The sequence below is a fragment of the Camarhynchus parvulus genome, unplaced genomic scaffold, assembly GCF_901933205.1.
Source record: "Camarhynchus parvulus unplaced genomic scaffold, STF_HiC, whole genome shotgun sequence".
NCBI lineage: Eukaryota > Metazoa > Chordata > Aves > Passeriformes > Thraupidae > Camarhynchus > Camarhynchus parvulus.
Genome location: NW_022148057.1, coordinates 24,913 through 38,872, shown reverse-complemented (window position 1 = coordinate 38,872; position 13,960 = coordinate 24,913). Strand labels below are relative to the sequence as shown.

The window sequence follows — 13,960 nt, the reverse complement described above, 5'->3', positions numbered from 1 at the left end:
CCAAAACAAAAAATCCAAAAATACCCCAAAATCCCCCAAAATTACCCAAACCCCAAAAAATTCCCCAAAATTCGTAAGAAAATTCTCAAAGAATTTACAAAAAAAATTAACATCAAAAATCTGAAAAAAACTCACAAAAAATTAATAAAAACTCATGGAAAAAAACCAGAAAAAATCACAAAAAACCCCTAAATATCCCTAAAAAATCCTCCTAAAAATCACCCCAAATCACCTAAAAATACCCCAAAAAAATCCCAAAAATTAAAAAAAAAATCACACAAAAATCCTCCTAAATATTAAAGAAAACATCCCAAAAAAATTACAAAAAATCATCAAAAACTTTCACAAAAATCCACGAAAAACTCATTTAAAATTCACCAAAAATCGCAAAAAAATTCACAAAAAATTCAGAAAACAATCCCAGAAAAATCCCACAAAATCCCCATTAAAATCCCCATAAATCCCCAGAAAAATCTCCCCAAAATCCCGATTTTTCTCCTAAAAATCCTCCTAAAAATCACCAAAAAATCACCTAAAAATACCCAAAAAATTCCCAAAAAATCACCAAAAAATTCACCAAAAATTTCCAAAAAAATCCAAAAAAATCCCCCCAAAATCCCAGAAAAATTCCCATTAAAATCCCCAGAAATCCCGATAAAAATCCCCCCAAAATTCCCATTTTTGGCCCCATTTCTCACCCCGTGAGCGCAGCCAGGGCCGAGCCCTCGTGCGTGGCCACCATGAGGTGGGCAAAAAAAAATCACCAAAAAATCCCCAAAAATCCCTAAAAATATCAGAAAAAAATCCCCCAAAAATCCCCAAATATCTCTGAAAATTCCTCCTAAAAATCACCTAAAAGTACCCCAAAAAAAAAAAAATCACTAAAAAAATCACCCAAAAATCCCTAAAAAAATCAGAAAAAAAATCTCCCAAAAATCCCTAATATCCCTGAAAAATCCTCCTAAAAATCACCAAAAAATCACCTAAAAATACCAAAAAATACCCCCAAAAAATCACCAAAAAATTCACAAAAATTTCCACAAAAATCAGGAAAAAAAATCACAAAAGAAATCCCCAAATATCCCTAAAAAATCCTCCTAAAAATCCCCCAAAAAATCACCTAAAAATACCAAAAAATATCCAAAAAAATTTTAAAAATCACCAAAAAATCACCTAAAAATACCAAAAAATACCCAAGAAATTTTTAAAAAATCACAAAAAATCACCAAAAAATTCAGAGAAAATTCCAAAAAATCACAAAAGATCCCTAAATATCCCTAAAAATCCTCCTAAAAATCACCCAAAAATCACCTAAAAATACCAAAAAATATCCAAAAAAATCCCAAAAAATCACCAAAAAATTCACAAAAATTTCAAAAAAAAAAAATCAGAAAAAAATCCCCCAAAAATCCCTAAATATCCCTGAAAATTCCTCCTAAAAATCACCCAAAAAATCACCTAAAAAATCCCCAAACCCAAAAATTCCCAAAAAATCACCAAAAAAAAATTCCCAAAAATCTTCCAAAAATCCAAAAAATCCCCCAAAAATCCCAAAAAAATCCCAAAAAGCAATGCTCCAAAATTCCCCAAAAAAAAATCCCCAAAAAACCCAAAATTCCCATTTTTGGCCCCATTTCTCACCCCGTAAGTGCAGCCAGGGCCGAAAAATCCCCAAATCACGTAAAAACGCGTGGCCACAAAAATGAGGTGGGCAAAAAAATCACCAAAAAAAATCCCCAAAAATCCAAAAAAAAAATATCAGATAAAAAATCCCCAAAAAATCCCCAAATATCCCTGAAAAATCCTCCTAAAAATCACCTAAAAATACCAAAAAATATCCAAAAAATTCAACAAAAAATCACAAATAAAAAAAAAAATTCACAAAAATTTCCAAATAAAAATCAAAAAAAAAAAAATCACAAAAGAAATCCCCAAATATCCCTAAAAAATCGTCCAAAAAATCACCTAAAAATACCAAAAAATACCCCAAAAAATCACCAAAAAAATCACCAAAAATTTTTAAAATATCAGAAAAAATCCCCCAAAATCCCCAAATATCTCTGAAAATTCCTCCTAAAAATCACCAAAAAATCACCTAAAAGTACCCCAAAAAATAAAAAAAATCACTAAAAAAATCACCCAAAAATCCCTGAAAAAATCAGAAAAAAAATCTCCCAAAAATCCCTAAATATCCCTGAAAAATCCTCCTAAAAATCACCCAAAATCACCTAAAAATACCAAAAAATACCCCCAAAAAATCACCAAAAAATTCACAAAAATTTCCACAAAAATCAGGAAAAAAAATCACAAAAGAAATCCCCAAATATCCCTAAAAAATCCTCCTAAAAATCCCCCAAAAAATCACCTAAAAATACCAAAAAATATCCTAAAAAATTTTAAAAATCACCAAAAAATCACCTAAAAATACCAAAAAATACCCAAGAAATTTTTAAAAAATCACAAAAAATCACCAAAAAATACAGAGAAAATTCCAAAAAATCACAAAAAATCCCTAAATATCCCTAAAAATCCTCCTAAAAATCACCCAAAAATCACCTAAAAATACCAAAAAATATCCAAAAAAATCCCAAAAAATCACCAAAAAATTCACAAAAATTTAAAAAAAAATCAGAAAAAAATCCCCCAAAAATCCCTAAATATCCCTGAAAATTCCTCCTAAAAATCACCAAAAAATCACCTAAAAATACCCAAAAAATTCCCAAAAAATCACAAAAAATTCACCAAAAATTTCCAAAAAAATCCAAAAAAATCCCCCAAAAATCCCAGAAAAATCCCCATAGCAATGCTCCATAATTCCCCATTAAAATCCCCCCAAAAGCCCCAAAATTCCCATTTTTGGCCCCATTTCTCACCCCGTGAGTGCAGCCAGGGCCGAGCCCTCGTTGTGCGTGGCCACCATGAGGTGGGCAAAAAAAAATCCCCAAAAAATCCCCCAAAAATCCCTAAAAATATCAGAAAAAATCCCCAAAAAATCCCCAAATATCCCTGAAAATTCCTCCTAAAAATCACCTAAAAATACCAAAAAATATCCAAAAAAATCACCAAAAAATCACCAAAAAATTCACAAAAATTTCCAAAAAAATCCAAAAAAATCCCCCAAAAATCCCAGAAATATTCCCATTAAAATCCCCAGAAATCCCGATAAAAATCCCCCCAAAATTCCCATTTTTGGCCCCATTTCTCACCCCGTGAGCGCAGCCAGGGCCGAGCCCTCGTTGTGCGTGGCCACCATGAGCGAGAGGCGCGAGAGCGGCCGGGCCAGGGCGCAGAGCAGCAGGCGCAGGCAGCGCTCGTAGCTGGGAGAGACCCAAAATCACAGGAAATCACCCCAAAATCAGCAGAAATTCACACAGAAATTCACCCCAAAATCAGACAGAAATCGGGAAATTCACCCAAAATTCACCCAGAATTCATCAAAAATTCACCCAGAAATCACCCAAAAATCAGAGGAAATTCACTCAAAAATTGGCCCAAAATCACAGGAAATCACCCCAAAATCAGCAGAAATTCACACAGAAATTCACCCCAAAATCACCCAGAAATCGGCGGAAATTCACCCCAAAATTCACCTGAAATCGGAGGAAATTCACTCAAAATTCACCCAGAATTCAGCAGAAATTCATCCCGAATTCAGCAGAAATGAACCCAGAAATGAACAAAAATCAGAGGAAATTCACTCAAAATTCACCCAGAATTCAGCAGAAATTCATCCCGAATTCAGCAGAAATTCACACAGAAATGAACAAAAATCAGAGGAAATTCACTCAAAAATTGGCCCAAAATCAGGGGAAATTCACCCAAAAATCAGCCTGAAATTCAGCGGAAATTCGGCCAAAATTCACCCAAAAATCAGCAGAAATTCACCCAGAAATCAGCAGAAATTCACCCAAAAATTCACCTGAAATCAGAGGAAATTCACCCAAAATTCATCAAAAATTCACCCAGAAATCACCAAAAATCAGAGAAATTTCACTCAAAAATTGGCCCAAAATCAGGGGAAATTAACCCAAAATGCAGCCTAAAATTAGCAGAAATTCACACAGAAATTCACCCCAAATTCACCCAAAATTGGTGGAAATTCACCCAAAAATTCACCTGAAATCAGAGGAAATTCACCCAAAATTCATCAGAAATTCACCCAGAAATCACCCAAAAATCAGAGGAAATTCACTCAAAAATTGGCCCAAAATCAGGGGAAATTCACCCCAAAATCAGCAGAAATTCACACAGAAATTCACCCCAAAATCACCCAGAAATCGGCGGAAATTCACCCCAAAATTCACCTGAAATCGGAGGAAATTCACTCAAAATTCACCCAGAATTCAGCAGAAATTCATCCAGAATTCAGCAGAAATGAACCCAGAAGAAATGAACAAAAATCAGAGGAAATTCACTCAAAATTCACCCAGAATTCAGCAGAAATTCATCCAGAATTCAGCAGAAATGAACCCAGAAATCTGCGGAAATTCACTCAAAATTCACCCAGAATTCATCAAAAATTCACCCAGAAATCACCCAAAAATCAGAGGAATTTCACTCAAAAATTGGCCCAAAATCAGGGGAAATTCACCCAAAAATCAGCCTGAAATTCACACAGAAATTCACCCCAAAAGCAGACAGAAATCGGCGGAAATTCACCCCAAAATTCACCTGAAATCGGAGGAAATTCACTCAAAATTCACCCAGAATTCAGCAGAAATTCATCCAGAATTCAGCAGAATTGAACCCAGAAATGAACAAAAATCAGAGGAAATTCACTCAAAAATTGGCCCAAAATCAGGGGAAATTCACCCAAAAATCAGCCTGAAATTCAGGGGAAATTCGGCCAAAATTCACCCAAAAATCAGCAGAAATTCACCCAAAAATTCACCTGAAATCAGAGGAAATTCACCCAAAATTCATCAAAAATTCACCCAGAAATCACCCAAAAATCAGAGGAATTTCACTCAAAAATTGGCCCAAAATCAGGGGAAATTAACCCAAAATGCAGCCTAAAATTAGCAGAAATTCACACAGAAATTCACCCCAAATTCACCCAAAATTGGTGGAAATTCACCCCAAAATTCACCTGAAATCAGAGGAAATTCACCCAAAATTCATCAGAAATTCACCCAGAAATCACCCAAAAATCAGAGGAAATTCACTCAAAAATTGGCCCAAAATCACAGGAAATCACCCCAAAATCAGCAGAAATTCACACAGAAATTCACCCCAAAATCACCCAGAAATCGGCGGAAATTCACCCCAAAATTCACCTGAAATCGGAGGAAAATCACTCAAAATTCACCCAGAATTCAGCAGAAATTCATCCCGAATTCAGCAGAAATGAACCCAGAAATGAACAAAAATCAGAGGAAATTCACCCAAAATTCACCCAGAATTCAAAATTACGAATTCAGCAGAAATTCACCCAGAAATGAACAAAAATCAGAGGAAATTCACTCAAAAATTGGCCCAAAATCAGGGGAAATTCACCCAAAATGCAGCCTAAAATTAGGGAAATTCCGCCAAAATTCACCAAAACAGCGAAATTTACACAGAAATTGGTGGAAATTCACCCAAAAATTCACCTGAAATCAGAGGAAATTCACCCAAAATTCATCAAAAATTCACCCAGAAATCACCCAAAAATCAGAGGAAATTCACTCAAAAATTGGCCCAAAATCACGGGAAATTACCCCAAAATCAGCAGAAATTCACACAGAAATCAGACCAAAATCAGAGGAAATTAACCAAAAAATCAGCAGAAATTCACTTCAAATTTCACCCAAAATCAGTGGAAATTCACCCAAAAATCAGCAGAAATTCGCCCAAAATTCACCCCAAAATCAGCAGAAATTAACCCAGAAATTAGCAGAAATTCACCCAAAAAATTCACGTTGAAATGCACCAAGATTTAACCCAAAATCACCTGAAATCGCCCCAGAATTAACCCAAAAATCAGCCAGAATTCACCTGAAATTCACTCAAAAATTCACCCAAAATTAACTCCAAATTTCCCTGAAATTAACCCAAAATTTGCCAAAAATTAAGCCAAAAACAACCCGAATTTAATACCAAATTCACCCACAATTAAGCCAATAATGACCCAAATTTAACCCAAAATTCACTCAAAATTCACTCAAAAGCCACTTAAAATTAAACCAAAATTAACCCAAATTAAACCCCAAAATTCACCCAAAATTAAACCCGAAATTAACACAAAATTCACCCAAAATTGAACCCAAACCGACCCAAATTTCACCCAAATTTCCCCCGATTCCCCGCCCCTCCCCCACCTGGCCGAGGTCTCCTCAGGTGTGTCCCAGGTGGGGGAGGGGCAGCCCCGGGCCCGGGCCCGCCCCTGCTCCTGGGCCAGGTAAGCCCCGCGCACCAACTTCACCCCGCAGCTGAGGCCGGCCCCGCCCACCTGGGCCAGGTGAGCGCGCAGGGCGGCCTCGGTGTCCTGGGGGGGGGGGAAACAGGTGTGAAAATACCCCCAGGTGTGCCCAGGTGTGACTGAAATACCCCCAGGTGTGAATGAAATACCCCCAGGTGTGAATGAAATACCCCCAGGTGTGCCCAGGTGTGACTGAAATACCCCCAGGTGTGAATGAAATACCCCCAGGTGTGACTGAAATACCCCCAGGTGTGCCCAGGTGGGAATGAAATACCCCCAGGTGTGCCCAGCTGTGCCCAGGTGTGACTGAAATACCCCCAGGTGTGCCCTGGTGGGAATGAAATACCCCCAGGTGTGCCCAGCTGTGCCCAGGTGTGACTGAAATACCCCCAGGTGTGCCCAGGTGGGACTGAAATACCCCCAGGTGTGAATGAAATACCCCCAGGTGTGCCCAGGTACCCCCCAGGTGTGCCCAGGTGTGAATAAAATACCCCCAGGTGTGCCCAGGTGTGAATAAAATACCCCCAGGTGTGCCCAGGTGTGCCCCAGGTGTGCCCAGGTGTGCCCAGGTGTGAATAAAATACCCCCAGGTGTGCCCAGGTGTGCCCAGGTGTGACTGAAATACCCCCAGCTGTGCCCAGGTGGGACTGAAATACCCCCAGGTGTGCCCAGGTGTGAATAAAATACCCCCAGGTGTGCCCAGGTGTGCCCAGGTGTGCCCAGGTGTGAATAAAATACCCCCAGGTGTGCCAGGTGTGCCCAGGTGTGAATGAAATATCCCCAGGTGTGCCCAGGTGTGCCCAGGTGTGAATGAAATACCCCCAGATGTGCCCAGGTGTGCCCAGGTGTGAATAAAATACCCCCAGGTGTGCCCAGGTGTGCCCAGGTGAGCCTCAGTGTCCTGGGGAGGGGACAGGGGGGACAGGTGTGACTGAAATACCCCCAGCTGTGCCCAGGTGTGAATAAAATACCCCCAGATGTGAGCCAGGTGTGCCCAGGTGTGAATAAAATACCCCCAGGTGTGCCCAGGTGTGACTGAAATACCCCCAGATGTGAGCCAGGTGTGCCCAGGTGTGAATAAAATACCCCCAGGTGTGCCCAGGTGTGCCCAGGTGAGCCTCAGTGTCCTGGGGACGGGACAGGGGGGACAGGTGTGACTGAAATACCCCCAGGTGTGCCCAGGTGTGAATAAAATACCCCCAGGTGTGCCCAGGTGTGCCCAGGTGAGCCTCGGTGTCCTCGGGAGGGGACAGGTGAGATCAGGTGTGCCCAGGTACCCCAAAATGTGGTTCAGGTACCCTCCAGATGAGCCCAACTATGCCCAGGTAACCCCCAGGTGCCCCCAGGTGTGCCCAGGTGTGTTTCTACCCCCCCAGGTGTGCCCAGATGTGTTTCTACCCCCCCAGGTGTGCCCAGGTGTGCCCATGGTGCCCCCAGGTGTGCCCACTTACCCTCAGGTAGGCCTGCCAGGTGTGCCAGACTCGGGCTCGGGGCCCCGCCCGGTTGTGCCTCCACATCAGCCCCCAGGTGAGGCAGGTGAGGGCGGGGTTCAGGTGAGACATCTCGGCATCCACCAGCACCTGAACGTCACGGGCCACCGCGGCCTGGGGGGGACAGGTGAGACCAGCTGTGCCCAGGTGTGCCCAAGTGTGCCCCAGGTGTGCCCCAGGTGTGCCCAGGTGTGCCCCAGGTGTGCCCCAGGTGTGCCCAGGTGTGCCCCAGGTATATCCCAGGTGAGCCCAGGTGTGCCCAGGTGTGGTTCAGGTGAGCTCAGGCATGGTTCAGGTGTGCCCAGGTGTGCCCAGGTGAGCTCAGGTGTGTCCCAGCTGTGCCCAGGTGTGCCCCAGGTATATCCCAGGTGAGCTCAGGTGTGCCCAGGTGTGGTTCAGGTGAGCTCAGGTGTGCCCAGGTGTGGTTCAGGTGAGACATCTCAGCGTCCACCAGCACCTGCACATCCTGGGACACCATGGCCTGGGGGGGACAGGTGAGACCAGGTGTGCCCAGGTGTGCCCAGGTGTCCTTATCCCACTTTTCCCCCTATTTCCAGGTGTGTCAGGTGTACCCAGCTACCCCCCAGGTGTGCCCAGGTATGGCTCAGGTGTGCCCAGGTAACCTCAGCTGTGCCCAGGTGTGCACCCCAAAAGGAGGCTCAGAAACCCCACAGGTGTGCCCAGGTGTGCCCAGGTGTCCTTATCCCACTTTTCCCGCCATTTCCAGGTATCTCAGTTGTGCTCAGGTGTGTCTCAGGTGCCCCCAGGTGTCCCTGAGCCACCTTGGCCCCCTGGCCGAGCTCAGGTCACTCACCTGAGCCCCCTCAGGTGCCCCTCCCCCCTCACCTGAGCCCCTCCCCCTCACCTGAGGCCCCTCCCCTGCCCCTTCCCCCTCACCTGAGGCCCCTCCCCCCTCACCTGTGCCACCCTCTCCAGTCTCCTCAGGCCCCTCCCCAGGTGTTCGTTCTCGGCCGGGCTGAGCCAGGTGAGCTCCGGCACCTGCGGGAGGGGGCGTGGTCAATGGGAAAGGGGCGTGGTCAATGCAAAAGAGGCGTGGTTCAGGTAAAAGGGGGCGTGGTCAATAGGGGAGGGGTTACCTGGCCGCCCAACATGGCCGCCACCTCTTCTGGGTTAAGCCCCGCCCCTTCTGGCTCGGCCAATCGGAGAGAGATTTTCTCCTGGGGGGCGTGGTCAGAGAGGGGGCTCAGCTGAGGGGCCTCAGTGCCCCATAGAGGCCTCACCTGCCCCACAGATCCCAATCCTGCCCCACAGATCCTGATCTTGCCCGATAGATCTCAATCCTGCCCCACAGATCCTGATCCTGCCCCACAGATCCTGATCTTGCCCTATAGATCTCAATCCTGCCCCACAGATCCTGATCCTGCCCCATAGATCCCAATCCTGCCCCACAGATCCCAATCCTGCCCCACATCCCCACCCCACAGATCCCATCCCACTCAGAGCGCCACAGATCTCCCCTGCCCCACAGATCCCACCCCACAGATCCCCCCTGCCCCACAGATCCCCCCACAGACCCCATAGACCCTGCCCCACAGATTCCCCCTGCCTCATTGACCCCACAGATCCCACCCCATAGATCACTCCCAGCCCCACAGACCCCACAGACCCCACCCCACAGACCCTGCCCCACATCTCCCACTCACGCAGAGCCGCTGGCTCAGCAGCGCCGTCACCTTGAGCTGCATGGCGGGCTCGGGGCCTGAGGCAGCCGCCAGCCCCACACACTCCAGGGCTGCCCCACAGTTCTGCTCAAACCAGTCCTCGCTGCCCCACACGGGACCCCAAAAATGTCAGTGACCCATAAGTGACCCCAAAGTAACCTTAAAACTCCATTAGTGACCCCAAAACCCCATCAGTGACCCACAAGTGACCTCAGAGCCATAGGTGACACCAAACACTATTAGTGACCCACCATGACCCCAAAACACCATAAATGACCGCAAAACCCCACAAGTGACCCCAAAACCCCATAAGTGACCCCAGAACTGCCCCACAAGTGAACCCCAAAACCCCATAAGTGACCCACAAGTGATCCATAAGTGACCCAAAAACCCCATAAGTGACCCCAGCACTGCCCCATAAGTGACCCCCACACTCCATAAGTGACCCCAAAATCCCATAAATGACCCCTAAAACTGCCCCCAAAACCCCATAAGTGACGCCCACAGCCCCATAAGTGACCCCAACTCACCCCTCTCCATCGGGTCCCTCACCCTCGATGGGCAGGGCCAGCAATGGCCGCAGGCCACGGGCCCGGAGCCGCTGGCCCAGCTCCTGCACGGCCGCCGGGCTCCGGCCGACCGCAAACTGTCCCCAAAGGGACACGGAGAGAAGGGCCCGCCATAGGCGGGCACCCAGAACCCGGCGGGACGCCCGCAGGAACTGTGGGGAATGGAGGGAGGTTGGGGTGGGATGGGGAGAAAATGGAGGGGGAGCGTGAGGGGAGGGAAATGGCAGGAATGTGAGAGGGGAGGAAATGGTGGGAGAGTGTGAGGGGAGAAAATGGAGGGCAAGTATGAGGGGAGGAAAGGGCGGGAAAGTGTGAGGGGAGAAAATGCAGGGGGAGTGTGAGGGGAGGAAAGGGCGGAGGGAAATGAGAGGGGAGAAAATGCAGGGGGAGTGTGAGGGGAGGGAAAGGGAGGAAAGGGCGGGAAAGTGTGAGGGGTGAAAATGGTGGGCAAATGTGAGGGAAGGAAATGGCAGGAAAGTGTGAGGGGAGGAAATGGAGGGCAAGCATGAGGGGAGGAAAGGGCGGGAAAGTGTGAGGGGAGAAAATGGAGGGCGAGTGTGAGGGGAGGGAAAGGGAGGAAAGGGCGGGAAAGTGTGAGGGGAGGAAATGGAGGGAAAGTGTAAGGGAAGGAAATGGCAGGAAAATGACGGGGAGGGAAAGGGCTGGAAAGTGTGAGGGGAGAAAATGGAGGGCGAGTGTGAGGGGAAAATAGGTGGGAAAGTGTGAGGAGAGAAAATGGTGGGGAACTGTGAGGGGAGGGAAATGGTGGGCAAATGTGAGGGGAGGAAATGGTGGGGGATTGTGAGGGGAGAAAATGGAGGGAAAATGTGAGGGGAGAAAAGGATGGGAAAGTGTGAGGGATAGTGTGAGGGAAGGAAATGGCAGGAAAGTGTGAGGAGAGAAAATGGTGGGGGAGTGTGAGGGGAGAAAAGGGCGGGGGAGTGTGAAGGGAGGAAATGGAGGGGGAATGTGGGGGAAAAAAGGTTAAAAAATGGGGAGTGTGAAGGAAAGTGTGAGGGAAGGAAATGGCGGGAAAATATGAGGGAAGAAAATGATGGGAAATGGCGAGGGGACAGGAAGAAAGGAAGCCCTGAAGGGACAAAAAGGTCTGATCCCCGAGGGAAGAAAACAAGGGGAGCCATGAGGGAACAGGATGAAGGGGATGCCCCATTTTCCCCTCACAGCTGCTCCAGAGGGGCACAGCCCAGGACCCGCCATGACTGTGAGGAGCAGGGCTGAGTTTTGGGGTTCGCTTATGGGGTTTGGGAACAGGTTATGGGGTAGAGACTAGGGGTAGGTTTGGAGATTTAGGAGTCGCTCATGGGGCTGGGAAGGGGTTGGGGGACATTTGAGGGGTTTCTATGGGGCAAGGAATGGATTTGGAGGTCACTTATGGGGCAGTTTTTGAGGGCAGAAAAGGTGGGAAGCCCTGAGGGTGCCTCTGTGTGGTTATGGGGAGGGTCTCTATAGGTCAGGGGTCTCTAATTGGGGTAGGGGGGGGTCCCCATTTTTGGGGAGGGGGTCTCACCGCCTCAGGGTCCTGCTGCAGCCGGGGGTGGGAGCAGAGGGCGAACACCAGCAGGCCCCGGAGCAGCTCCCACCATCCCAGGACCGCCAGGGCCCGGCCCTCCCTCACCATCACCTCCACCTGCAGCTGCAATGGCGACCCCTCCCCACCTTCTGAGCCCTCCTGCCCCATAGATCCCCCCACAGACCCCTCCTGCCCCACGGATTTACCACCAGACTTCTCCTGCCCCACGGATCTCCTCTGCTCCATGGATCTCCACAGGGACCCTCCCCAACGTTTGGTTATTCCCTGCCCCATAGATCGACCCCCAGAGCGCCCCTGCCCCATAGATCCCCCTGTAAATCCCACCATAGATTTCCCCTGCCCCATAGATCCCCGTAGAATCCCCCCAAGGACCTCCCCTGCCCCATAGATCTCCTCTGCCCCATAGATCCCCCCGTAAATCCCCCCAAGGACCTTCCCTGCCCCATAGATCTCCTCTGCCCCATAGATCCCCCGTAAATCCCCCCAAGGACCTCCCCTGCCCCATAGATCTCCTCTGCCCCACAGATTCCCCCATAGGTCCCCCCAGGAACCTCCCCTGCCCCATAGATCTCCTCTGCCCCATAGATCCCCTCGTAAATCCCCCCAAGGACCTCCCCTGCCCCATAGATCTCCCACAGGGCCCCCCCTGCCCCATAGATCTCCCCAAGGACCCCCCCTGCCCCATGGCGGCACCAGGAGGACCCTGAGGGAGGTGTGGGAAGGATGAATTTATCCCCCAGTCCCCCCTCAAGTCACTCATTAACGGGGTTAATTAGTGAGGGATTAATAAGGGGCAAAGCCGCCCCTCCCCCAGCCTCATCACTCATTAACGAGGGGGTTTTTTAATGAGTAATTAATGGCTGAATGATTTTTGGGGCACTGTGGGGAACTGTTATGGGGCAGGGTGAATCGCCTTGTTGCTCATTAACCAGGGCTGATTAGTTAATTAATAATTTAAAGTAATTAATTCATGTTTTAATCTTTCAATTAGTTCATTTTATCAAAATGGGGAGTTGTGGGGGAAGTTATGGGGCAGATTATTGGGCAAGGGATGCTCCCCTTGCTGCTCATTAATAAATTGTGAATTACTAACTAAACATTTAATTAATTCACAATTTAATCAATCTATAATAATTTTATTAAAATGGGGCAGAACAATGGGGCAGATTCTGTGGGGAAAATCACAGGGCAGGGGGACACCATTAATTAATAAGGGGTAATTATTTAATTAAGGATTTTTAGTCATTATTGTATTAAAAATAAGAGTTGTGGGGAAGAACCAGTGGGTTACACAGAGAGGAAACAATGGAGGGAAGGCATGAGGGGAAAAAATGGAGGGAAGCCATGAGGGGAGAAAATGGAGGGAAGGTGTGAGGGGAGAAAATGGCAGGAAATTGTGAGGGGAGAAAATGGCAGGAAATTGTGAGGGGACAGGGAGAAAAGGAAGTCATGAGGGGACAAAATGGTGGAAAACTGTGAGGGGGCAGGGGGAAGGGAAGTCATGAAGAGAGAAAATGGCAGGAAATTGTAAGGGAAGAAAATGGCGGGAAGCCGTGAGGGGAGAAAATGGCGGGAAACTGTGAGGGGACAAAATGGAGGGAAGTCATGAGGGGACAAAATGGAGGAAAAGTGTGAGGGGAGAAAATGGTGGAAAACTGTGAGGAGACAAGGGAAGCCATGAGGTGAGAAAATATCAGGAAATTGTGATAAGAGAAAATGGAGATAAAGTGAGAGGGGAGAGGGAGAAGGGAAGCCATGAGGGGACAAAATGGTCGGAGCCATGAGAGAACAAGAAGGGAAGCTAGGAGAGGAGAAAATGGTGGAAAATTGTGAGAGGACAAAGAGAAGGGAAGGCATGAGATGAGAACACGGTGGAAAATTATGAAGAAACAAGAAGGGAAGCCATGAGGGAAGAAAGTGGCAGGAAATTGTGAGGGGACACGGAAAAAGGGAAGTCATGAGGGGACAAAATGGTGGGAGCCACGAGGGAACCATGACTGAGAACAAAATGGTGGGAGCCATGTTCCCATGAGGGAACAGGGAGAATGGAAGCCATGAGGGGAGAAAATGGTGGGAAATTGTGAAGAGAGAAAATGGTGGAAAACTGTGAGGGGGGAAAATGGAGGGAAGCTGTGAGGGGACAGGGAGAAAGGGAAGCCATGAGGGGAGAAAATGGAGGGAAGCTGCGAGGGGAGGAAATGGTGGAAAACTGTGAGGGGAAAAAGAGAAAGGGAAATCATGAGGGGACAAAGCGGTTTGAGCCATGA

At 47.3% G+C, this 13,960-nt stretch overlaps 1 protein-coding gene across 1 annotated transcript; it reads right to left on the bottom strand.

Annotated features, from left to right (window-relative positions):
- Positions 1-3,202: 3,202 nt before the first annotated feature.
- On the bottom strand, positions 3,203-11,780 carry LOC115915977 (hydroxyproline dehydrogenase-like). Its single transcript, XM_030969677.1, has 8 exons — positions 11,670-11,780; positions 10,103-10,293; positions 9,555-9,675; positions 8,988-9,068; positions 8,809-8,889; positions 7,852-8,004; positions 6,363-6,466; positions 3,203-3,317 (listed from the first exon to the last, which is right to left on the bottom strand). The coding sequence occupies exons 1-8, from the start codon at positions 11,778-11,780 to the stop codon at positions 3,203-3,205; spliced, it is 957 nt and encodes a 318-aa protein (XP_030825537.1).
- Between the last annotated feature and the right edge of the window lie 2,180 nt (positions 11,781-13,960).